The sequence below is a fragment of the Zalophus californianus genome, chromosome 11 (assembly GCF_009762305.2).
Source record: "Zalophus californianus isolate mZalCal1 chromosome 11, mZalCal1.pri.v2, whole genome shotgun sequence".
NCBI classification, from domain to species: domain Eukaryota; kingdom Metazoa; phylum Chordata; class Mammalia; order Carnivora; family Otariidae; genus Zalophus; species Zalophus californianus.
This window is the reverse complement of record NC_045605.1, coordinates 38554642-38582250: the sequence shown is the minus strand read 5'-3', so window position 1 is coordinate 38582250 and position 27609 is coordinate 38554642. Positions and strand designations below refer to the sequence as shown.

Sequence of the window (27609 nt, the reverse complement as noted above, 5' to 3'; positions counted from 1 at the left end):
ATGAAAGAAATGGTAAGACCTTCAAGGAGCCTGTGGTCTAGTAGCTAGACTTTGTTAGACATTTGCAAGTGAATAAAATCTGAGGCAGAAAGATAAATGCTCTTTGTTTGCTATGGTCACTTCTCTGGAATAAGCAGAGGGACTTCCTGAGGTGTTGGCCCCTAATCTGAGTCTTGAAATACGGGTAGGAATTGAACAGATGAAGAAGGGAAGAAAGGCTTTCCAGGCTGAGGAAGCACCATGAACCAGGAAAAAGACATGTTCTGTACGAGCAGCTGTAAATAGAATAATAACATTTTAACATTGGAGAGAAATTTATAGATAGTCTGGACCAACCCAACATCTAATTCTTCCATTTCCTTCTGGATATCTCTTTTAAGTAACTGTAGCAGCCCATTTCATCTCTGGGCTCCTCTGTTAGAATGCTCTTCCGTATATTGAGACAAGAGCCAATGATAACTGCAAAATCCTACGATAGGTACATGATGAACATTTTCTTTTTTACTTAAATACCTGTTGAATGACTTAGTCTCATCCCTTGGGACCACACAGAATGGGTCTCTCCTCAGCTGGACATAGGCTTATGCCAGAAGAGTGATAAGAGAGAAGTCTACAGAGGGAGAGCCTAGTGGGAGATCTGAAGGGCAAAGCTAAGGAGTCAGGACTGTGTCTGGAAGGCCAGAAGGGTTCTTCCAGATCCTTAGGCACATCAGTGCAGCAATTTAGGAAGATAAGTATGATACCTGTGTGCAGAAAGGATTTGATGGAGAGATTCTGGCCACTGGATGCTAGTTAAGAAACACTGGCAACATTAGAGTTATGACATAAAAAAGGTCTGGCCTCAAGATGTCCATCAACAGATGAATGGATAAAGAAGATGTGGTATATATATACAACGGAATATTATGCAGCCATCAAAAAAACGAAATCTTGCCATTTGCAACGACACTGATAGAACTAGACAGTATTATGCTAAGCGAAATAAGTCAATCAGAGAAAGACAAGTATCATATGATCTCACTGATATGAGGAATTTGAGACACAAGACAGAGGATCATAGAAGAAGGGAGGGAAAAATGAAACAAGATGAAAGCAGAGAGAGACAAACCATAAGAGACTCTTAATCTCAGGAAACAAACTGAGGGTTGCTGGAGTGGAGGGAGGGGGAGGGATGAGGTAGCTGGGTGATGGACATTGGGGAGGGTATGTGCTATGGTGATCGCTGTGAATTGTGTAAGACTGATGAATCACAGACCTGTACCTCTGAAACAAATAATACATTATATGTAATAAAAAAAAAAAAGAAGAAGAAGATAGTAGGAAAAAAAATGAAGGGGGTAAATCAGAGGGGGAGATGAACCATGAGAGACTATGGACTCTGAGAAACAAACTGAGAGTTTTAGAGGGGAGAGGGGTGGGGGGATGGGTTAGCCTGGTGATGGGTATTAAGGAGGGCATGTATTGAAGGGAGCACTGGGTGTTATTGGCAAACAATGAATCATGGAACACTGCATCAGAAACTAATGATGTAATGTATGGTGACTAACATAACATAATAAAATAAAATTAAAAAAAAAAGAAAAGGTCTGGCCTAAGATGGTGAGAACAAAATAGAAAAAAAAAATGTGTCAATGGAATAAACAGAAGAAATAATGTGTAATTAAATTTGGATACTGACTCACTACCCACAGTCACCAGCAGGTACAGGGATGCAACTCTCCAGGGCAGCTTTGATAACATTCTTGTTCCCGTCAACCTTAAGCAGCTAATCTTAACATTAGTCAGCTGGGTTATTTCAACTCAATTCAATTCAATAAATGTTGCGTGGATCAGTAAATATGTACCAGATACTGTTCTGGGAAGACAAAGTGATCAAGACAAGATTCCCATTCCTATTTCCCCCCAGTTTTATTGAGGTATAATTGATACATAGGAATTGCATATGTTTAAGATGTGCAACTTGATGTTTTGATATATGCATACTTTGAACTCATCACCACACTCAAACTAATTAATATATCCATGACCTCACATGGTTAACTGTGTGAATGTGTGTGCCCATGCTAAGAACACTTGAGATCTCAAAGAGTACAAAGTTCCAGTTATTCAAGATGAATGAGTTCTGGAGACCTAATGTACAGCATGGTGACTATGGTCAATACTGTAGAATGTACTTGAAATTTCCTAAAAGGGTAGATAGTAAGTGTTCTTACTGCAAGATCCCTATTCTTACAGGGTCTCATGCTGTTATATGTAGGAAGAAACTAGTTTTAATATCAAGGCATTCACAGCTTATTTGAGACTAGTAAGATTGCTAAGCATGGCCAGTGGTTGTGGACATAAGCGGGTGTTTGTACACTACTGAAATATAATATTTCCAAAATTATCCATAGCCTCAGAAAAAAATTATCATAAAAAATTAGAAAATACACTTAATTTTAAAAATCAGTAATTCTGTCTTAGGATAATGGTGTTACGTTTTGAGGAACATTCTCCCTCTATTTCTTAGCACTTTATACATAAGTGCATATTATTTATAAAATGAAGTGAATCTTTTAATACTGCCCTTTATCTTACTTTTCCCGCTTATTAATATATCAGAAATATATTTCCATGTCAGTGAATATAAAGCTACTTCGTCATTGTTAATCCTCCCAGTGTCCTTTCAAAGGAGATTACGATTTACCCAACCAATACTCTATTGCTTAACACTTTATTTTCCCCCCATTTTGGGGGGCTATCATAAACCATACTAAAAAACCTCAGTTTACAGATATGTTACACTTTTGTCTGATATTTCTTTAGGAAAATTCTTAGCTTTGGAATTCTTGGGTCAAACAGTTTAATTTTTCTCTTAAAGCTATGGATGGACATGCATTGCCAAATTCTCTTTTACTCCTCACCCTTAGTGTGTGAGAATTCCCCATTCATCTGCCAACACTGAGCACTATTAGTGTTTCTAATCTTTACCAATCTGATAAATGGACAACAGTGTTGTTTGATTACCGTTAACATTGAACTGTTTTTTTCATGTGTTTATAGGTCGATGGTATTTAGATAGATTTTGTAAATAATCTATTGATGTCCCTTGCCCATTTTCCATTGGGAGATTTACTTTCTTCTTTCTTCTTTGTCAAATATATTTACGTATTAATCTTTTGTCCTATGTGTTAAAATATCCCCCTACCCACCACTTATCCTTCACTTTTAACTTCATTAAGGTCCTGTTTTCCATACAAAAGATTTAAATGTATTACTCAGCTATCAGAAAGGATGAATACCCAACTTTTACATCAACATGGTTGGGACTGGAGGAGATTATGCTAAGTGAAATATGTCAAGTAGAGAAAGTCAATTATCATATGGTTTCACTTATTTATGGAACACAAGGAATAGCTTGGAGGACATTAGGAGAAGGAAGAGAAAAATGAAGGGGGGGGCATTGGAGGGAGAGACGAACCATGAGAGACTATGGACTCTGAGAAACAAACTGAGGGTTTTAGAGGGGAGGGGGGTGGGGGGATGGGTTAGCCCGGTGATGGGTATTAAGGAGGGCACGTATTGCATGGAGCACTGGGTGTTATATGAAAACAATGGATCGTGGATCACCACATCAAAAACTAATGATGTAATGTATGGTGACTAACATAACATAATAAAATTTAAAAAAAACAATTATAATACAATAAAAAAATGTTTACAAAGTGAAATCTATCAGTCTTTTTCTGTCTGATTTCTTTTGTGAACATTTATACCCTGGCTTGTGGTTTTCCTTTGTTCTGCAGCCGGCATGCTGGGACAGTACAATGTTGGTAACTGCAAAGGTGATGTTCCTCACCCCAAAATGAAGGGTCAGCAGAGGCGCTACTTTATAGCAGCTGAAAAAGTTCTTTGGGATTATGCTCCTCAAGGCTATAACAAATTCAGTGGTCTTCCCCTAAATGCTTCTGGCAGGTAAGTACTCTTTGCTGGTGTTTCTAAGCTTCTCATAAGAGAGGCATCTGTTAGACCTTTTCCTGGGACCTCACTTGTATCCCCAGCCCTCATCCTATGAGCACATACTCCATAGATGGCACCCTTCAAGAGTTCTGAGCTCAAACGTTACAATGTACATATTGCTGAGAATTGGCAGGGTATGTATTGTGCCGTGATTGGCTGGCTATAGCAAAGCACTACATTCATTCATTCATTCATCAAACATTTCTTGAGCACCTACTGGGTAAAAATTGCAGTGCTAAGTGCCATGAGAAATACTAAGCTCACAGAGACTAGACTAAGGCCTTTGCACATGTGGAAAAGACAGTTTTGAAGAGAGAATAAGATAGGGCTCTCTTTCAATAGACGTGAACTGGCCAAGGAAAGTTACCTTTTCTGGTTCAAGGACAACCTGATATGTTATGCCCCCTCTACCCAGAATGTCTTTTTCCTACCTACCCAGCAAAATGTTATTTTTCCTTCAAAATCTAATTCTAATGTCACCTCCTAAGTGAAGCCTCCCCTGACTCCTGAGTCATTGTTAATCATTTTCTCTCCCATAGCATGTAGTATTTTTCAAATTAAATCTAACAATTCACTAAGTGGATGTGGACTCCTGTGACTTGTTATTATAGAATCCTGTGCAATGATATCTGTGAAAGCATTTTGAAATGTGCAGTATGATACCAAGAATGATCATTATTACCCTATGATCCCTTTTTATGTTTGAGGGAATGTTTTTAAAATTCTCTTTGTGATGGATAAGATACCCTTCATTTCTTTCATCATAATTTCATTCATTCATTCATTCTTCCATCAAACCAATGCCCTTGAATCTAACCTAAAGAATATGTATGAACCATATATGAACCTGTTTGAAATTGGCACTCTCTATTGACCAGTATTTCTCTATAAACAGAATAATGAGAATTGGCATTGGGAATTTTGTCTTAGAAACCTTCCAAAATTCTGAAGCACCTTATAAAATATAAAATATTAAACTATATTTAACTGATATTTAATGTGATATATGGAAACACAACATAAAAACTGACATGAGGGTTGCAGGGTGCTGAAAGGCAGTGTTTCCACCCTCAGGTCAGAAAGAAGCTGCGTGCACAGGAGAAGAGAAGTAACTTGGCAAGTTACAAATAAGATTAAGATGAGTTGTCCCGACAAAGGAGTTCTCTGGGCGTTCAGAGAGAGCTAAGACAGCCAGGGAATACTTCTCAGAGGAAATGGGACTTAAGCAGAGTCCTGAAGAATAGTGGAATTTATATAAGTGAATCCTAAGGAGGGAAATTTTAGTTGCAGGGGTTAGTGAGATCAAAGTGATTGGATGGGGGATTTGCACAGGGGAGTGGAGGTTTGCCTAGACCCATAGGGAGATGATTGGGTAACCTGGATCTCAACCACAGAGGTCCTATAATCCTTTTGAACTTTATCTGGTTGGCACTGTAAATGGGTGAAGATGTTAGAGCAGGCCGTGGAGATGACCATCTTGGAGATTAACGTTGTAGGAGTGCATATGCTGAGGGAGAACCCGGAGTGAGCGGAGGCTAGAGGAAGGGTGAGGAGGGTGTGACTGGAGCTCCGTAAAACGCTGCAAAGACAAGGTGATGGGGGCAGGTGCGGGGGTTGTGGCAGCGGGGACAAAGGCAAGGAAAAGAGGCAAAAAGGGTACAGGGAAGGAAGGACGAACAAGATAAGGAGATGAGGCAGAGAAAGAAGACAAAAGCAGCCTGTGCTACTGCAAGAGTGGTGGCACCATTGGCAAAAATAAGGTATCTAGAGATGTTGCTAGTCAGAATTCACATCACTGTAGTTCACAACTTTGGAATTTGGTATTTCATGTATATCATTTATACAATAACTCTCCATTGACTAAACTATTTGATTAACTAGACACTCCATTCATTAGTCATGCCAGATATCAAAGAGCTTTCTAGATGCAAAGACTATTCATATCGACATCAGCAAGAGATAGAGGGATACTTACTCTGCAAAGAAACCAGTTAGCTCTTTACTTTGTAGAACACCATTCTGGGACTGCAATGCCGGTAAGTAAGGAGTTCACCTGTGCTTTCTTCGGCTGCTGGACCTCTGGGGAAGAAAGTAGGTGGCTAAGAGAGGAGTGAGCTTGACCACCATCCAGCCCTCTGGAGGCTTTCAAGGCTGCCTGACTATTCCGGGGCATTTGGTTGAAGACTGGACCATTTTTTCCCAGGGAGATGGGTGGGTGAATGAGCTAAAGAAAATAAAAGGAAGCTCCATAATTAAGGCATCTGGTGGATATGTAGAGATGTGCTCTCAGTCAGGTTCCTATTCTTTACACAGTGACTCCGAGCTCTACTTCACACAAGGGGACAACAGAATTGGAGGAAAATATTGGAAGGCTCAGTATATGGAGTATGTTGATGCAACTTTTACTCGAAGAAAGAGACTCTCTGAGGCAGAAGCCCATCTTGGAATTCTTGGTAGAATAAAACCATCTGTCATGTTTTGAATGGGGGGAGATGCTTTAGTGGGGCATATATGTACGTGGAATGACTCTTCTTCTCCTGCATATATTCACTTCCCTCTGCCCCTTTTCATCCTCTTCTCCCTCCTCTTGATATCTTTCAGGCCCCGTCATCAGGGCAGAGGTGGGTGATACTCTGCTAGTCACCTTTGCCAACAAAGCCGACAAAGTCTACAGCATTTTGCCCCATGGTGTGATCTATGACAAGGCCTCTGATGCAGCCCCAAACATAGATGGTGAGTCTCAGGCTGGCCTCTGGGAGGAAAGAGGATGAGGGAACAGAGGACTTAGAACTGGATAGATTTGGTTCAAATGCTGGCCCCTTTTCTTACCAGCCCTGGGAGCTTTGTGAGCTTGTGCCTTACTCTTTCCCTACTAATGTAGATAGTGACACTCTGACTCCTTCAGAAGGAGCTGGAGAGAATTCAGGGCAGGGTCTGCTCCACAATAAGCACTTAGGAAATGTTCAGTCCTTTCCTTTTCCCTCAGTAGTGTAATAAATCTCAAAGTGAGCTACGTTCACGGTCACCCCCACTTCCCTAAGATGGAGAGCTTTCAACCACAGGTTATAGGGGATTCTGTGGGTAAAGGCTGAGGATAAAATCTGATTTCCAATATTTGGTTGACATCAAAATCCTGCACTGTCTCTGTTGACAAGTATTTATTGATAATCAGTCTCGTGTGTTTACCATCATATATGGCCTCTCCCCATCACAGAGTAGGTGACAGAGACTCCCTACAGATAAGAAAGGCAGCTTTGGCCCGGTAGCTGCAGGAACTACCCTTCCACTCATGATACTACTCTTGGGAACCTCCTAGTCTCCTTGGAAGTCTTCCCCATCATTGCAACAGACATTATGAAAGTCTGGGATACTTCATGCCCAAGGATGGGGCTAGGCCCAGTCCAGAGCAGGCTTCGGAGTGATGGGAACAGAGAAGGGAGGAATGGAGGGAGAATTCCCCCTTCCCAGACCCATCATCATCCTCCCTCCTACAGCAACATCTCTTCTACCTGTACTTTCTCCTTGGTCAAAATGCTCACAGTGGCTTTGTGTGTGTGTGTGTGTGTGTGTGTGTGTGTGTGTGTGTGTGTAGGAAGACCACCAGTGACAGCCCATATGTCTATATTTTCTATTGTTTATCTTAGCAAACATACTGGGCACGTTTTTGCAAAGCTCTGGACAGGGTGCAGAGAGTTTCTGGCCTCAGCCTAGCTGGAGAGACTCAACATATTCATCATGTTCATTTGGCAATCTAACATGTGGGCTGAGTGCCAAGTCTTTGGAATCAGATAGCCCTGAGTTTGAATCCCAGACCTTCCACTTACCAGCTTTGTCATCCTGTGTCGTCACTTACCTCCTCTATCTTATGGTTATTTGGCTTATTTCCTAGTTCAACCTAGATTTCAAACTCTTTAAAGACAGGGCGCTTGCTTAACTTTTTGGGGTATCCTCCGCAGTGCTGAGTATAATGTATTCCACATACGAAGGCACTCAATGAGAGTTTATGGATTTACATTTAATTGTTAGAGAGGCAATTATCACTCTTTTCATATTTGCTAAACCTAGTATTTGGGTAAGAAATAGTATCTACAAAGACACTAAATGTAATCTCTGAAGAAGATGATCCTTGGATATAAGCTTCTATCTCATACAACAGCGGACGGTGACAGTGACCTCCCTGGTAGGATACCCAAGTGGAAACAACTGTTCTTCTACAAAATACATCATCAGAGAGAGACCCCAGGGCTGGAAGACCCAGTCTGACAAATTTAATGTTCTTGGCTCTTGCTTTGAGAGTAACTGTATCTTTTATCTGCTCAGGATTTCTGAAGCCAGGGGCTCATGTGAAGCCAGGTGAAACCTTCACATACAAGTGGACAGTGCCTGAGAGTGTAAGCCCGATGGCCGGTGATCCCCCCTGTCTGACCTATCTTTACTTCTCAGCAGTGGAGCCCATCCAGGATACCAGCGCTGGTCTTGTGGGGCCCTTGCTAGTCTGTAAGAAGGGCGCTCTCAATGCCAATGGGACACAGGTAGGCCATCAAAGGTCACTAACTTCTCCTCAGGGTCGTATATGGGAAACAGCAGTAATATGGCTAAGGATTAGAGTGTAATAAGGTGTCAGGTATGAAAAGTGGATTTTCCTCCTTCTTCTTAAAATTGACTTAAGATACAGAATGAGTATTTTACTTTTTGTAAATTTAAGATCTGAAATTAATTTTAAGGTAAATTTAAGATCCGAAAGTTATAGATGCCCACCCAGAAGCCCAGGATTTCTGCTTGTTGTGGCTGGAATTTGGTGGGTCCCTGTCCCTGTGCATTGCTTTGATTCTAGAAATATTTAGGGATCTACATGGACAGTGAATTGGGACCCTTTCTTCTTGGACAAGGTTTCTCAAACTTGGCCGCATGTTAGAATCACATAGGGGACGTTTTAAACATCTTTCATTCCAGTGCTCCAGACTGATTAAATCAGAATCTCCAGGTGCTTTCTAATGTGTAGGCAAGGTAGAGAACCATTGTAACTCACCACTGTAAGCTGCAAGTGAATCACTAGGGTCAAGGGCACAAGAAAGCATATAGATAAATTCTTGCAAGTCCCAACTTGGAGGCTTTGCTGGTTGCATTGACTAGTGTGGCAAAGCATAGCATTTCAAGCTATGTCTACATGATATTAAACACATTGATGAAAGGAGGAAAATCTAATCATACAACCATTTTGATTTATTTCACCAATCAGAAATAGCAAGACTATTTATTTACATGGTATATTTTATAATGTTGGCATTGTAAGCACCCACTTCGGGGCTTCAGGGAATTTCTAGGTAGAGGACATAAAGTGTCTTGGTCCACCTCAGATTTTCATTTCCCTGCACAAAGTTCCAATCCTGGAAATGTCTATTAGAGGCTCAGTGTGTCAGGGCCCTCCAAATGGGCCCTCAATAACGCATGTGTAATAAGATTGAACAGTTATGCTGTACCCCAACAGTCATATAAGGCAAAGCAGAATGACCATCCCTGTTTTAAAGCTAAAGAAACTGAGGCCTAGGGTGCGTGGGTGGCTCACATGGTTAAGCATCTGCCTTCAGCTCAGGTCATGATCCCAGAGTCCTGGGAGTGAGTCCCCCATCGGGCTCCCTGCTCCTTGGGAGCCTGCTTCTCCCTCTGCCTCTCTCTCTCTCTCTCTCTCTCTCTCTGTCTCTCATGAATAAATAAATAAAAATCTTAAAAAAAAAAAACTAAGGCCCAGAGACATTGAGTGATATCCCAAATAGTAAGTAGTGAAACTCAGCAGTAACAGAGGGCTTTGAGCTTCCAACTTTGTTTTTCCAATACACGACCCTGCTTCCTATAGCTAAATACCTGAGCCCAGGAAATTGAGTGCCAGAAAACTTCTGTAAGGTAGTTCTGATTTTGCCCCTGTTGCATCCAAGTAGTTTGGATGCTTGCTGGAAGCACGTCATAGTATGTAAAGATTGTTGCCTGAGCCAAACACCACTCATGGTCAGTCCATTTACACGAAGTTCATGAAAAATTAATAGTAACCTGAAATACTCCACACCTGGGACTTGGCTGAGAGAGAAATCCATTTGGCAAGACAGAAAGTTTCTTCAATGCAAAAAGTACTTATGAAACACATACTAACGCAGGCCTTCTATAGGTCAAAGCTTAGGTCTCTTCTCTTCAGATAGATCGAGAACATGAAAGAGGTATTTGCATCTCTTTCCAGGAAGTTCTCCCAGGGGTGAATGGATGTCACAGAATCTAACTAGGTGCTAATAGGCCCTTTGCTAACACCCATGCCTTCTACAATGGCCACTTAATCAGACTCCCTACTTCTACTCTCTGTCTATCCAGCCATCTATGCCTATCTTATTTTGAATAATTACTGAATAATTTCAGACTTACACAAAAGTTGCACAAAAAAAACACACAAAGAGTTCCCATATATCCTTCACCCAGGTTCCCCAAATATAAACATTTTGCCTCATTTGCTTTATTAGCTTTCTCTTCATTTTTCTGTTTTCTTTTTCCTGACCTGTTTGAGGTAGGTTATAGACTTGATGTCTCTTCAACATGTTTCTGAAAAGTGAGATCACTCTCTGACATAAATGCAGCATAATTATCCAGGTCAGGAAATTAGTCTTGATACTGTACTATTATCAAATCTGAGCACCCTTGAAAATTTTGCTGTCTTTCCGATATCCTTCATAGCAAAAGGGAAATATGTTTTGCCTGGTCCAAGCTCTGATCTAGATCATGCGTCATCCCCTCTTCATGCCCCTGTTTCTCCTGTGATCTGTTTCTTCACAGGGAAGCAAGTGTGACTTTCCTAAAATGTGAGTAAGATCAAATCATATCCATGTTAAACACCCTCTAGTGGCTTCCTATCACACTTGGAATAAAAATCTACATTTCTTAGCCCAGACTTACGTGCCCAGCCTCTGACTCCTTTGATATGTCTCCCACACTCCCTCATGCCTACCTCTGCTCCATCCATATAAGCCTTGCTGTTCCTTGCACAGACCAACATTATCCTTGGCTTAGGGTCTCTTTACTAGGCTCCCTCTGCCTGGAATGCCTTCCCCTGATGTTGCATGGCTGGCTCTTCCTATCACCTCTTTAGAAAAGTCTTCCCTGATCACCAAGCTAAATTCATACTCTATCACATCACCTGATTTTCATAGGACATTTTCTTTGTTTATTTTTTATGTTTCTGGTATGTTTCTTCTAACAAGAATATAAGTAGCACGGAGCAGGAAAGTTGTCTGTCTTATCTTCATTTCCCAGAACAATGCCTGGTACACTGCTGACACTCCACCGATATTTATGGTCGAATAAATGAAATACAGGATAAGCACTTCGTCTTCAGAATCATATTAAGAAGTTTAGGTAGCAGAAAATGCCACATTACACACACTCAAATATTAAATTCGTGGTCTGCAAGTAGACACTTAAAATTTCAGGACAATCTTACTTGCAAAACTCACTTCCCGTATCCACATTTCAACCCTCAGAGTTGTGTGATCGATCGTGATTCAGACCTCCTGGTTTCCCTGCTGCTATGGGAGCCTAAACTGTACTGTTGTAAGTGCTCTTCACAAAAGAATTTTTTGCTGCAGACACTAGCCATCACTCAGATGCATTCCGTGTACAGATGGCAGGATGGATTAATCCAAATTCTCCAGAGAAACAGAACCATAAGGATATATATAGAAATAGAAACAGACTCATTATAAGGACTTGGCTCACATGATTATGGAGGCTGGTAAGGTCCAGGATCTGCAGAGAGAGTCGGCAAGCAAGAGACCCGGGAGACACAAAAGTCCAGCAGGCTCAGGACCCAGGAAGAACGTATGTTTGAGGTTGAGTGTAAAGGCAGAAAAAAGTCAATGTTCCACTTCAAAGGTGGGAGGAATTCTCTTTCACCTGTGGGAGGGTCAGACTTTTTGTTCTATTGAGTCCTTCAACTGATTGGATGTGGCCTACCCACATTGGGGAGAGCAATCTGCTTTACTCCATCTACCAAATTCAAATGTTAATCTCATCCAGAAACATCTTCATAGAAACATCCAGAAAAAATGTTTGACCTAATATTTGGGCACTGCAGCCTAGTCAAGTTGACACATAAAATTAACCATCACACAGGGCCCTATCACCTTTCACCTATCACTTTCTAACCTTTTCCTGGGTTAATTTCCCACCCTCATAGACCCAGTTACCTTCCAAATAACTCGCAGGTGATGAGGTTCTTCAACTCAATACCTTTCAGTGGTTCCTTCTTGTTTTATGGACAGTTGAAATCACAGCTAATAATCACAATTAACATTGAGCACTTGGGATTTGCCAGATGCTGTGTTGAGTGCTTTACCTATACTATCTAATTTAACCTTCACCAAAAAACAGGAAGTGGTGACTACTCTTATCCTCCTTTTGCAAATGAGGGAATTAGGGCTTAGAGAGGGTAAATCACTTGCCCCAGTTTCCACAGTGGACAAGCAGAATGACATTAGAATCCCATAATCTTTTAAAATATACTTGATCTCTTATTTCTCTCCGATCTTTTATATTTTACTTTGAAAAATTTCAAGACTACATTGTTCCTTTTCATCGCTCATGATCTTAGACTACTGCCTTCTAAAACACCATGTGATAAAAGCAATAACTGTATATAAGGTATGGTATGAGAATAAAGCAAAGGGTACCCACATCTTTGATAATACATTAGGAAAGCATCACAGAGGTGGGACAGCTAAACTGGCCCTTGAGGTTGGATTAGGGTGGCAGATGTTCAAGTTGAAGGGATGCATGAATGAAAGACAGAGGCCCTCAGAATACAGCGAATTCAGATTGCTGCAAGGAGTTTGACCTCACTTTGGTCAAAGTGCCAAGAGGGAAGAGCCAAGAGATGAGCCTGAGCAGGTAGGCAAAGACCAGATCACTCCAAGTTTGGACTGTACTGTCCAGTTTCAGAAGGAGAGAGATGTGATCAGTGGCATTGCTGGGGAATCCCTCTGGAGCAGGCAGCAGGGTAAAGGGTGGGTTGGAGGGGAGCTCATTAGAGATAAGAAGATGGTTGAAGGACAGAAAATATAGTCACCTCTCTGGTTCAGCCCTAAAGAAAAGCATATTTCAGCAATACGGGTTGCTGTGTGGTCAAACATGCTCAAACACATAGATTAAGAATGTACACAGTGGGAAGTAATCCACGGTCCCCTCAATTTCAACTTATGTTAATATGATTTAGCAAAGTCTCATGGGTTATATGAATTCATTATTTCACTCAAAAACATGTAGAGTGCCTGCTTTTCCAGGCATTATTTTTTAACTGGGTCACAGAGAGGAATCCAAAATGTCCCTACCCTAACAAAGCTACAATGCCGTGGGACATCAATCAAAAACATAGTCCATAAATAAAATATCATTTCCCATGGAGGTAAGTGCTATGAAGAAGAGTATCGTGGGAGTGAATGAGTGAGTGAGTTTGCAGGTAGGATGGAAGTTGAGTGACTGTTTTAGACAGGGTGGTCAGGGAAGAGCCCTCGAGGAAGTGACATTTGTGCAGAGAACTGAACGGAATAAGGGAGTGAGCCAAGCAAGACCTGGGAGAAACTTCTAGGCAATAGGAACAGCACATGAAAAATCCCTGAGGTAGGAGTGAAGCTGGGTGATCACAGAAGAGCAGAAAACCAGGGTAGCTGGAGTAAGCAAGGGATGAGGACAAGGAGACACAGTCAGAGAGAGAGGCCAGGGCATGGAGAATAAGAGAATGATGACCAGCCTGAAAATAGGAGTCCCACAGTGTAGGAAAGCTTGTGAGTAAGGACTTATTTCCTCCGAGCAAGTCCCATGGGGAGAGAGAAGGATGTAATGAGGAAGATGGAATTTTACGGTATAAAATGAATTTATCAGAATCACGGTCAGAATCCTGATTTACAAAATGACCCAGTAAATCCATGGCTGATGTTGGTCCTCATTTACTTTGTGTTAACTTTGAAAGTGAAGTAGAGAGAAGAATTCTCTCCAAGCTGTACTTTTTATACATTCCTTTCTTTCTTCTCTGCAGAAAGGAATAGACAAGGAATTTTACCTACTGTTCACAGTCTTTGATGAGAACTTGAGCAGGTATTTTGACGAAAACATTCGGAGGTTTACATGGCACCCCTTCAGTATTGACAAAGAAGACAAGGATTTTGTGAAGTCCAACCGAATGCATGGTATGAAAAATGACTTTCCCTTCTGTAAGGGAAAGGTGTAATTGCATTTGAAATGAAATTGTTTCAAATGTTTTAACTATCTTAATTTTGGTTTCTTGGATATTGTTCTTGGTCACATGTAAATTATTTCATGACTTCATCTCAGAAGGTATGGTGAAACTTCCCTATCTCCCAGCGATACTGTGAAACTTAATTAATACTTCCAGAATACTTCATCAGCTTGAGATGAAGCAACACAGAATATGAACTAGCAAAGATCACAGTACATTATAAAAGTACAAAATTACTGACAAAATGCCCTCCCTTGGGTTTGTAATCATATCATTAAGCCTGATAATGCAAGTGATCATTAGAGATAAACATTAAACAGCAAAGCATCTCTTATCAAGTACATGAAGGACTGTCTAAAGTACTAATTTGTAAAATGCTACGCATTCCTGTCCCAGATCTTATTTAGAAGGAATTACTTAATTCCCCTTCTCTGTCTCTTATATCAGTTGTAACAGTGGCAAACCACCTTGTAATTGGTATGACTAACACAAGATTCTCATTTGTCTTGGGCACATTACCTAAGGTGAGAGAATAATGAGTGAGAGCCCAAACTCAAACAACTACCAGAGTGTGCAGTCAACAAAGGGGCCCAAAGCAAGCACTCTAAGAGAACAGGTGCCAAATTTCTCATTTTAGGACCAAGGATAACAACTATGTATTGCCTTTGAAACATGATGGGAAAATAACAAAATAGTCCCTAATCTCCCTTCCCTACAAGGAAGTCCAAAAAAGTCCAGATTTCCAAGTGACCCATAGCAGGCAGCTCGCAGACTCCTATGGTCCTGGGTGCTCCATGCCAACAGTCTCCTCTTCGACCAATGAAAAGCACAGAGTAACTCATTTTCAATACCATCTTCAACAAAATTTTTGTTCTAACTGAATAATGAAATTTGTTTCCAACCTTCCTAGCAGCCAAAAAAGGGGGGGGGGGGGGGTGGTGGTGGAATAAAGTAGAATGAGGAAAGAGCAATTCCTTCATGGAAAAGCTAAGTTGCAAAAGAAATTTATTGTAAGAGAGGACTGTAAAGAGAAAGCATTAAACCCCTAATGCACCATGCCACATCCAGCCCCACCCTGGTTTGACAATGTGAAATACACTTTCATATATTGGACGTGTAAAATATGCCACCTTTAAAACAAAATGCAAGGAAAGCAATGTATTTTATTTTAAATTTTACATTAATTATAAATTAATTTCTATCTCCAGGCTTGCTTGCATGGAGTAGAAGGAAGAATGATGGCAACAGTACCAAAGAGAAAGTGCCTCACATGGTAGACAGTGCTTTGCATTACACCTATTATATAGTCTATATTCAAAGGTGTTTGTTGACCTCCTTCCCTCAGGGGCATCCCCAGTGGCTTGCGAGCTGTCCTTGGGGGTCTTTTATGACAAAAAAGAAGCATACCTACAGTAGTCCTTGGGTTAGTCAACAAATATTGACTGAGTTAGGGGACAAGGCTACACAAGAAGGCAGAACAGTGTAACTTCTTTACCAGACCTTATCATGGGCTTTGGTTACCTTTATCTGACAAATTACAAAAATCTCTTTAACATTCAATGGACAAGATTTACATAATTTATTTGCAAAAGCATTATCAAAGATTTTTTTTCAGAAAATGCAATGTTCTTCTCAGAAGCCTCCAGGCTTCTTAGACTTTCTACTAATAATCTGAGACATTTGAATAAAATTACCAAATACCACTGGTTCTGCAGACACAGAAATAAAAGAATGATTTTATCTGATAATGGGATTATAAAGAAGATAATTCATATGTATGATAGTTATTCTTTCCTACTATGGGCATTATAAGGAGTGGCGCGGGTATAGGATCTTTAAGGGACATCAAACATGAGACATAATTACGTGTAGTCCCCCCCTCAAACAGTGCTATTCAGTTAATATATTCATCCCTCACAGAGTGGGAATGTGGTTTCTAAATTCTTTTCAAGGCACTGCTCCAGGTAGTCACTATCAGTGGGTTGAGATTGATATAAAAGATTTTCATTTCAGGAGATACAGAAAGTCTCCATTATCTCAGTCATCATTATTCAAAGGCCTTTCAGTTATTTTACTGAGGTAGGGAAATAAAAGTTATCAAAAGGCAAAATTATTTACTCAAAGTCTAACCTCTTATAAACTTAGCACCCCTCTCCCCTGCAAGAAAAATCCCTCTCCACTGACCAGACATGCAAATACAATGTCAATCAATTGCAAATCTTTCAAACGGTGCAAGATCCATGAAATCGGTAAAGCCTGTCTGGCAACTTTTGGAATCAAATGCAAATCCACTGGCGGATGAAGATCTAACAAAATGAAATGAATTAACAAACTGAGAAAGAGACACTTAAAGGAGATAACAAGATAAGAACCTCGAAAGAAAATGATTTTCAAATCAAGAGTTCTAGAGAAGGATTTGAGGAAATTGATGAAGTTCATAAATATTTTTACAGGGATGATGTTCTTCATAATCTGCAAAGCTAAAATGTGAATTGCAGGATATAATATTACACTTTCAAACAATTTTGTCAGAAAAAAATTATGCCAGAAAACAACCTGATTTATTCCTTATTGATTCTTAGGACTTGTGCCCTTGTGTATATATTGTTAAATATAACATTTTCACAATTTTAGTATATTTTCATTCTTCCTTGTTCAGTTTCGTCTCCAGTTTGGATTGATTCACTGTGTAACTTTTCCCCAGTACTATTTCCTCTCTGGTAGTAAGGATCTTCTGTAAACAGTTTGAACTTGAACACTTGAACAGCCTGCCCCCACACACTGATAATCCTCAACTAAAATGGTGTGTTTTCAGTATCTATAAGATCACAGTGGGCTCTGACTATCTTTTTCCTTTCATTTAGCTATTAATGGCTTTATGTATGGCAACCAGCCGGGCCTAAGCATGTGCAAAAAGGATAGAGTTTCCTGGCATATGATTGGAATGGGCACTGACACGGATATGCATGGAGTTTATTTTCAAGGGAACACCATCCACCTACGAGGGACTCACCGAGACACCCTAGCCCTGTTTCCCCATACCTCCACAACGGTGTTCATGCAGCCGGACCATGCAGGTAAACTTGGCAGGACCACCTCGGGTGACCAAATTCCTGTCTTCAGGCATACATTCTAGAAGAAATTGGTTGGATTTGGGCACTTCAAGGCAAACAGCCTTGATTACAATCAGAAAATCCTAACTACTTTATTCCAAACACACAGTATAAAGAATAGAGGAGAAGTGGGGCACCTGGGTGTCTCAGTCGTTGGGCGTCTGCCTTCGTCTCAGGTCATGATACCAGGGTCCTGGGATCAAGCCCCGCATCAAGCGGGGGTTCCCTGCTCCGCGGGAAGCCTGCTTCTCCCTCTCCCACTCCCCTGCTTGTGTTCCCTCTCTCACGTCTCTCTCTGTAAAATAAAAATATAAAATCTTTACAAAAGAGAAGTATCTAGAATGACTGAAAGCAGAAATCAACATCCTCTAAACAACCTTGCCACACAAATCCCAGGAGAGTGCTCTTGATCCATTCCCAGGAATGATTTGGCCCCAGGAAAGAGGATATTTCTTGTTCTCTTTAAGCACCAGCATTTTAGTTGCTGCTCTGAAGCATGTACCAGGCATGGACAGCCCCGTGGATGCTTTCAGGTTATGGACATGACCTGGTTTCTATTCTCTAGAGACTGATAGTAGCCTTTTGATAAGTTGTTTGGAGATCTCCCCATTTTCATTCTGTTGGGCACCCTTGGTTTCCCTAGAGGGAAAGTTGCATTGGGTCTGAAGTCCATGGAGGGCCCATTGAAGTGCCAGTACTCATCCCTTCTCTTAGAGATTCCCACACTAATTACATAATCAGGACATTTTTCCAAAAGATAAAGGGCAACACATGCTACCTGTCACATGAAAAATAAAGATAGCAGATGCTATGGGCATTCAAAATATTTCTCCAACCCAACTTTTTCATTAGTCTTTAAAAGAAACCAATATGGGGACCTGGGTGACTCGGTTAAGCATCTGACTCTTGATTTCGGCTCAGGTCATGATCTCAGGGTTGTGAGATCGGGCCCTTTTCAGGCTCCCAACTCAGCAGGGAGTCTGCTTGAGATTTTCTCTCCCTGTGACCCTTCACCCCACTTTCTCTCTCTCTCTCAAATAAATAAATAAATCTTAAAAAAAAAAAAAAAGAAACCAATATGCTACCCAAGATGAGTACTTGCTGACTGTGTGTCCTTTATGAATTGATGTCTACTTCTTTACTTCACATGAGAAGCGCAGTTTCAATGCCCCTCAGTGTCATTGGTTAAAAACATATGGCTTGTGCTTCAAAATATTTGTCCAAGAACTGCCTGAAACTAGGAGCTCCATAATCCCTGCCTTATAGACTTTGAGTATTTAACCTTTCTACATTAGTATAATTGATCAATTATGAATCACCCAAGCCAAGGGATGCCTTGGGCACAATGATTTTTAAAAACATGCTCTTCAAGACCAAAGATGAGAGAGAAGGGTAATAACCAGTTTTAATCCATAGAAACTGGCATTCAGAGCTACAGCTGGCTGGAATAATTTTAGGGACTTGGTTAATTATTCCAGTGCCTTGTGTATTACACATGTGCCTTACAAGGTTCTAAAGAGCTTGTGACAATGTTTTCCAGTTTACGTCTGGTGGTGAGTATAAATCTGCGACTGTCTAATAGCATGGTCATTTCACCAATTCCTGTCCCATATCTATAGGCCAAAAATAGTGCCCAAAATGTGAGTAGACCCTAGGCTTCAACTCAAATATTTTTTTCTTTGTTCTTGTTTTTTAGCCACTTTATTCAGATATGACTGATAAAACCTATAGATATTTAATATGTACAAATCAATGAGTGATGTTGAACATCTTTTCAGGTGTCTGTTGGCCATCTATATGTTTTCTTTGGAGAAACGTCTGTTCATATCTTCTGCCCATTCTTTAATTGGATTATTTGTTTTTGGGGTATTGAGTTGTATCTTTTCTTTGTATATTTTAGATACTAACCCTTTATTGGATATGTCATTTGCAAATATCTTCTCCCATTCAGTAGGTTGCTTTTAGTTTTATTGTTTCCTTCACTGTGCAGAAACTTATTTTGATGTAGTCCCAGTAGTTTATTTTTGCTTTTATTTCCCTTGCCTCAGGAGACATATCTAGAAAAATGTTGCTATAGCTGATGTCAGAGATATCACTTACTGCTTGTGCTCTCTTCAAGGATTTTTATGGGTTCAGGTCTCACATTTAGGCCTTTAATACATTTTGAGTTTATTTTTGTGTATGGTGTAAGAAAGTGGTCAAATTTCGGGGCGCCTGGATGGCTCAGTTGGTTAAACCGCTGCCTTCAGCTCAGGCCATGATCCCAGGGTCCTGGGATCGAGCCCCACATCGGGCTCCCTGCTCATGCAGGAAGCCTGCTTCTCCCTCTGCCTGCCGCTCCCCCTGCTTGTGCTCTCTCCCTCTCTCTCTCTCTCTCTCTCTCTCTCTCTCTCTGTCAAATAAATAAATAAATAAAATTCTTAAAAAAAAAAAGAAAGTGGTCAAATTTCATTCTTTTGCATGTTGCTGTCCAGTTTTCATAACACTATTTGTTGAAAAGACTGTCTTTTTCCCATTGCATATTCATTCCTTCTTTGTTGAGGATTGACTGACCATACAATTGTGGGTTTATTTCTGGGTTTTACATTCTATTCCTTTGATCTATGTGTCTATTTTTATGCCAGCGCCATACCATTTTAATTACTACTGCTTTGTAATATAACTTGAAATCTGGAATTGAGATACCGCCAATTTTTTTCTTTTTCAAGATTACTTTGGCTATTTGAGGTCTTTTGTGGTTTCATATAAATTTTAGAATTGTTTGTACCGGTTCTGTGAAAAATGCTGTTGGTATTTTGATAGAGATTGCTTTAAATCTGTAGATTGCTTTGGGTGGTATAGACATTTTAACGATATTTGTTCTTCCAACCCATGAGCATGGAATGTCTTTCCATTTCTTTGTGTCATCTTGAATTTCTTTTAGCAGTGTTTTATAGTTTTCAGAGTAGAGGTCTTTCACCTCTTTGGTTAAGTTTATTCCTAGATAGTTTATTATTTTTGGTGCATTTGTAAATGAGTTTTTTTTTTTCTTAATTTCCCTTTTGGCTGCTTCATTATTAGTGTATAGGAATGCAACAAATTTCTGTCTATTGATTTCGTACCTTGCAATGTTACTGAATTCATTTACCAGTTCAAATAGTTTTTTGGTGGAGTCTTAGGGTTTGCAAATCAAAATTACAATGAGATATGACCTCACACCTGTCAGAATGGCTAAAATAAAAAACAAAAAAACAATAAATATTGGCAAAGATATGGAGAAGAAGTGCATCCCATGCACTATTGGTGGGAATGCAAACTCTTACAGCTGTGGAAAACAGTGTGGTGCGTACTCAGAAAATTAAAAATAGAACTACCCTAAGATCCAGGAATTACACTATTGGGAATTTACCCCCAAAATACAAAAACACTAATTCAAAGGGGTACATACACCCCTGTGTTTATAGCAGCATTATTTATAGTAGCCAAGATATGGAAGCAGCCCAAATGTGGATAAGGAATATGTGGTAATGTAATACAATGGAATATTACTCAGCCATAAAAAGAATGAAATCTTGCCATTTGCGACAACATGGACAGAGCTAGAGAGTATAATGCAAAGCGAAATAAGTCAGTCAGAGAAAGACAAATACCATATGATTTCACTCATATGTGGAATTTAAGAAACTAAATGAGCAAAGGAAAAAAGAAAAAAAGAGAGAGAGAGAGACAAACCAAGAAACAGACCCTTAACTATAGAAAACAAACTGATGGTTAACCAGAGGGGATGAAAAAAATAAAATAAAATGATAGAAAAAAAATAAACAGCTATTTATGCATTTAAAAAAGAACAAATTGATGAGTTGGGAGGTAAGTATATGTCTGTGAAGTTATCACCACAATCGAGGCCTTAAACTCCTCTTTGTTCTTAGAGAAGGTAATTCCTTGGCTAGCAAAGAACATGATGAACATGTGAATAACGGGCTGTCTGGCAAACAACACACATAGCAGGAGCTCTTTCCATGTCTGCCTTCAGAGTGTCCTCTGTGTGGTTTCATAAAGACCCTTCCTCATGCGGGTCCTGCTCAGTGCCGAGGGAGCCAGAGTACCCAATGAACCAGTGGGTTTTTCTCATTCTCAAGGGGTAATTTGCAATACTTCAATATGTATAGCATGGTAAAATCTATCACTGGGCATTGTAGATGGTTAATGAGACCAATCCCTGCTCACTCGCCTCTAAGAACAGCCTCTCTATGAAAGGAAGGGAAGATTTATTGATCCAGTAATTCCACTGACAGTTAATATCTTTCAATAATTTTGTTTTATATGATTTTACAGTGAGTTCAATTAAGATATATCTACCTGATTTCAATCTAGAAAATTGCATCAGTTTATAAAATTACATAATTCTCAGACATGATTGTTCGCATTATGTAGGGAAATCTAGCTGATCTTTTTCTTTTCACCTGGCATAATGTTGACTTACTACTAGTAATGAGAACCTCCTTTGCTCAAAGGATTAATGAATAATAATAATAATAATGCCTTATGTGTATATTTCACTTTATATAGTTTATGAAATCCTCTAGGGCAAAATACATGATTTCAGAAATGTGCCCTAATTTCAACTTAGAATATTAATCTTACAGGTAATTAGTTCATTTTAAACTGGGCTGGGCTAAGATAATCATACCTATCTGATTTTCCAGGAGCAACTCTCTTCTAACAGGTGTGTAAAATAGGGAAGACCCAGAGAAATTATTTCTTGGTAGCAACTTTGCAAGTTTTCATTTTCGATTCCAAATGAATTTCAGATGGTATTATCTTCCCCTGATAAGTAAATATATTCAAAGTAATTTATTCCCCTTGGAGTCTGGCTGGAAAATACAATATAAAATCGGTATTTTAAAAATCCACCTTACCAATTATTTCTTTGAGAACAAAATGCTATAGATTGCTAGCAGATCCAAGCCAAAACCAAAATGGTCAAGTTTGGCACACAATGCCAAGTCGTTTCTCTTCCAGGTATTTTCAGGCTGTTTTGTTCCACCCTGCACCACTTCATGAGAGGCATGAATCAGATATATGAGGTCAACAGCTGTGGCAACAAGGACCCTTCTGAGCAGCCGTACGGGATGATAAGAACCTTTTACATCGCCGCTGAAGAGGTAGAATGGGATTATGCCCCTAACAAAAACTGGGAGTTCGAAAAGCAGCACTTGGACGCAGGAGGGGAAAGGTACCGCGGGCGAAGCCGCCAAGTCTCTTGGGTGGGATTGCACATGCTCTGTAGATGTTTATCAAGTGGGGAAACCTAACATTGCCCTGGTTTTGTCTGCACAATTCTGGCGGACAGAGACTGTTACTCTGAACACAAAGATGAGGCAAGCTCCCCGTCTACACCCTAGGAGGGGAGTCTGAAGTCATTTGGGGGCACGCCGGGCAGGCTCAGTGCATCCCCTGCTCATGTTGGCCGGTTCCAAGTGTGGCTGTCCCAAGAATGCGTGTGGCTTTGAGCGAGCACCTAGCATGAAAGGGTTAGGGAAAGAGGCAGAGCCCAGTGACAGGGGGACTGTGAAGACAAAATGGTATAGAAGGAGGCAGAGACAGGGTGTGCAGCGAGGTGAGCAGATGGGTAGGTTGAGGACCGCAGGGAAAGAGCATTCATCGGTTGGGGAATAGTCTAGGAGCAGGTAGGAGACATTGCTTTGGTAGAAATCCCCAAATTGAGATGGGCAGACTGGTCTCTCTAGTAGGTCTTGTACCCAGAAAGTTCCCAAGATGGGCCCTCCCGTGGGAGTACTGTCAGCCAATGCTAAGCACCAAAGGGTCAACAAGGCTGGAGCCTGGGAACGCTGGTCCCCCATGCACACTTCCCCTCCCGCCCGTGTGCACTGGGGTAGAGTGAAACAAGGTATAGAGGCATCTGCCTGGAGCTGACCTGTAGGCCTCCTCCCACAAGTTTATACCCTCCACTCAACAACACCTGCTGCTTGGGTAGTCCCTGTCCCCATACACAGACCAGCAGACTCAGGGCAGAGAGTTAAGGCTAACCACTAGTCATGGGCACTGGAATTGAACATAGACCTTTTCAAGGACAAATCTGTGTTCTCATCACCAAGCCATGTTCATTTGCATATCTTTGTTCCTCTTTGTTCTGTATTATCAGCTCCCTACGCCCCGCCTCCCCAATTCTCTCTGGCCACACCACACACAAATCCTCTATACCCAACTCTTCCTGATCTTAACATGTCTTTTTTTTTTGTTCTTACTTGTTGGCCTGTTTTGAGGGTTTAAACTCCTGGAAAAGAGAGTAGAACAGCGACACCTTATGAATAAATGAAGAAACAAAATGAAGTCCCCTTTAAAAAGATTTGCCTCAGGGACAGGACGATTTAAAATTTGTTCCATGACTCACCAACCCATTTATTAAACCAGACATTCCTCTCCTGCAAAACCAGTGCTGCCGACACCAGCTCAAGACTGATGCTGGGGCAGTAGAAAATGAAAAGAAGACTGATCCAGCCTTTTCTAAAATGATGATTTTTACTAAAAGATGGCTAGAACTAAAGAAATAATCGCATAACAATTTTGTTGTATGTATATTCCTAGCCCATGAGAGTATAAGAAACATAGCCGTCATGGTTTTCTTGAAACTCAGTGTAATTTCGGTTTTCTGACCACCAGCTCTCTGAGCTATCAGAAGGCTCCAGCCTCAGTCTTCTGGGATTGTCTCCCAGGGGACAGAGAGAGAGAGAGAGAGAGAGAGAAAGAGAGAGAGAGAGAGAGAGAGAGAGCTGGCTGTCTTTGCACTCTGCCCTTCCGCTTGGGATATTGCCCATAAATAAACGAAACCAAAGTAAAACAAGATATTGTTCACATATTTGAAGTACAACGGATCTGTAGAAAAAAACTCAGTACAGATGGAGAGGACCGGGCCTCCTAGAGGCACATCTGTGGCACCTCTGCAGCTGGGAGCCCAGGGACAAATGTCCCTTCTGCACCCCAGCTGTTATGCCTCTGCCTTTTGAGCCAAAGCCTTGGCAGGGAGCACACCTAGTTTTCAAACCACCTGTCAGTGTCGGTTATCCCTGGGACATTTATCGTCCCGGTTCACACAGACCCTCTGCCTCACCTTGGGACCCAGATATCTTTCCCTAAAGGCTTTCTCAGAACACACTGAGAAGGCCTCGGGATCCCAGAAAAGCAGCCAGTGGGACTCATCAGCGCAATGCCAGGGTTTGTGCGGTGGGAGAGAATTCAAAAACCAAGATGAATTTGCTCTAGGGAAATAAAGCTGTATTCCTAGTACTCCTGAGCTTGTGGACTGATAGGCATTTAATTTTACCAGTGTGGCATTTGAGATAATAACTGCCATGTATTGAGCACCCACCCAGCACCAGGCATTTTGCTAGGGTTTTTACAAACCTTATCTCATAGTGACCCTCACAATGTCCTTGACCCATTTGGTCAGCCTTGGCCCAGAATCTCACCTGACACCCCAGCAAGATGGCAGATGAGCAAGCGCTTACGTGGTGTTCAGTGTGTGTCTGGGGAAGTCCTTTACAGATCTTAACCCACAGAGTCCTCACACCCATCCTGGGAGGCAGATGAATTGTCATTACCCCACTTTGCAGAATAGGAAAGCTGGCAAACAGTAAAGTGTGGCTCCAGAGGTGTCTGGGTCATTACCACACATGTTACTAGGACTCTTGGAAAAGGAAAGTCAAAGAAAAATTCTCTTCCCTTGGCAAGCATGTGGTTTAGGTCGAAGATATACATGCATTTGTTAAGCACCTACTGTGTGCTAGGCATTGTACCAGGTGCTGACAAAATGGTGCTCACAAGGGCAGGCGAGGTCCTTTCCCACACAGAATTCATGGTTCATGGGGAAGACATTTGACCAAGCATATTGAGCAAGGTCATCACTACAAGAGGGGAAGTGCAGGGCACAGGGGGAGCTCACAGCAGGTGCACATGGCCCCATCTGGAGGAGAGCCAGGGAGAGTAGGTGGTCAGGGAAAGCTTCTTGAGAGGAAGTAGTCTTTGTCCTGGGACCTGAGGAATAGGCCAGTTGAAGAGGTGTTAAGGGTGTTTTTGGCCCAGGGGATAACACATGGAAGGCCTGGAGGTGGGGAGGGCACATGGAGTTCAAGAGAGAATATTTAGAATGACCAAAGCATAGAGAGTGTGGGTGCCAGTATCGGGAAAGGAGACTTGGGAGGTTGGCAGAGGCAGATAGTGAAGGGGTGTGAGGAATTTGGGAAATTGGGCAGTGGGAAGCCATCAAGAGTTTTCCACCAGGACTCAGTTGGTTGAGTGTATAGGTTAGGATCACTCTGCCTGTAGCATAGAGGGTAGAGGGAAGGGAGGAGCATGGGAGGCAGGCAGAATGACCAGGAACAACTCAGTCCATGCAGGTAAGTGATGTAGGTGGCTGAGGTTGGAGTGCAGGTAGTTTAATGGAGGGAAATGGAAGGCTGTGAGGATAAAACTGATAAGATATTTTTCCCCAACATTCGTGATCATCTATCTTGATGATGGATTAAATATATAGTTGATCCTCATTATTTGCAGATTCCATGTTTGTGAATTTGCCTACTCGCTGAAATTTATCTGTAACACCAAAATCAATTTTTGTGGTGCTTTTGTCATCATTTACAGGGATGCATAAAGCAGCAAAGAATTTGTGTCACCCAATACGCACATTCCCAGCTGAGGTCAGACAAACTAGGCATCCCTCTGTCTTCTTGTTTCAGCTTTCACACTGTAAACAGACACCCTCTTTGTGGTCTATTTAGTGCTACTTTTGCGTGTGTGTGTGTGTGTTTTGTTGGTGACTTAGCTGTTTAAAATAAATAAATAAATAAATAATAAAATAAAATGGCCCCCAGACTAGTGCTGCCTAGTGTTCTCAAGTGCAAGAAGACCATGATGTGCCTTACAGAGGAAATACGTGTGTTAGATAAGCTTCGTTCAGGCATGAGTTACAGTGCTATTGGCCAGAGTTCAAAGTAAATGAATCAACAATACATATTGAATAAGATGTCTTTGAACAGAAACACACATAAAACAAGGATATTTATTAATCTGTCAGTGAAAATATTGTGACCAGAGGTTTGAAGAAACTGGGGTTTTTTTGGAGGGTTGGGGAGGTGGATTTTCCTCTACCCTTCAAATTCTTCCACCTGGTGTAAGAATTAAATTGACACGAGAGAATCAAATTTACTTACACAGGGAGAATCCACATAAACATGAGAGATTCCAAAGACAGTCAGGCAAAATGAGATATATATGTCATCCTGAACTAAGGAGAAGGGTGAAGGAGTCTGGGACTTCAAAGAAAAGGAGAGCAATTCATAAGAAGATGGAAAAAGAGTAAATGTTAGGTAAACAAATGTTGGCTGGGCCACTCCAAAACAATGAGACAGAGAGAAGAATTTTAACAGACTTTGCTAAATTCCTCCCTGTCTCCCACCCCTAGTTCATATTATAATGTAGTTACTTATGGTAATAGCCTCTTCTTGGAGTGTGTCCTCTACCTAAATACTTTTAGGCAGTTAGAGGGAAGGTCACAATTTTTTCCTGGATCTTTTGGGTCTTGTTGTTTTCAGCTCAAAATAATCCACATGCCAAAATGGCACACCTTGGGGCAATTCATTGTGAACACCTACAAAACCTAACCTTGTATTTCCCCTAGGAACAATGGTTCAATATTCATTATTTCAGTGTTCGAGGTGACTTTCTAGAACATGACTCCTGTGAATAACAAGAATCAACTATGCCTATATTTGTATATGAGTATATGCACAATATACAACCCAGAGTCTTTCTTGAGATCTTTAAAGTGGAAAAGTAGAACAAGGTACGGAATGATACACGTGAAATCTGAAGGAATTCAGGGTGGTAGAGAGTGAGTGTGCGCATGTGTGCATGCATGTGCATGTGTGTGAGGTTAGTGAGTCCCAAGAAGAAACGTGCCATCTCATGGGAGTCTCTAACTAAGGTTGGTCCCATTCAGCACCCAGCAGGGCTTTGCAATGATGGTCCGCAAGAAGGAAGACCTGGGCCAGACTGCCTGCCCCCATCAGAATCCCCTGAGGTGCTTTCAAGTGCAGATTCCTGGCCCCACTTCCAGAGAGCCTGGTGCAAAAGTCCAGCTCCACAGGGAGAGCCTGAGGGCAGCCAAGTTTGGGAAACATTGCTCCGGAGTACCCCTGAATCACTCAGAAGCACTCAAGGGTTTTCTACCTC

The 27609-nt window shown here is 41.1% G+C and overlaps 1 protein-coding gene across 1 annotated transcript in view; it reads left to right on the top strand.

Moving 5' to 3' along the window:
- HEPHL1 (hephaestin like 1) overlaps nucleotides 1-27609 on the top strand; it is a 92564-nt gene that overhangs the window by 26374 nt on the left and 38581 nt on the right. The window contains exons 6-12 of the mRNA XM_027580503.2: nucleotides 3786-3954; nucleotides 6313-6452; nucleotides 6601-6732; nucleotides 8320-8531; nucleotides 14066-14216; nucleotides 17131-17343; nucleotides 22381-22594. Of these exons, the coding sequence (XP_027436304.1) occupies nucleotides 3786-3954; nucleotides 6313-6452; nucleotides 6601-6732; nucleotides 8320-8531; nucleotides 14066-14216; nucleotides 17131-17343; nucleotides 22381-22594 (1231 nt within the window). The remainder of the gene's footprint in view (nucleotides 1-3785; nucleotides 3955-6312; nucleotides 6453-6600; nucleotides 6733-8319; nucleotides 8532-14065; nucleotides 14217-17130; nucleotides 17344-22380; nucleotides 22595-27609) is intronic.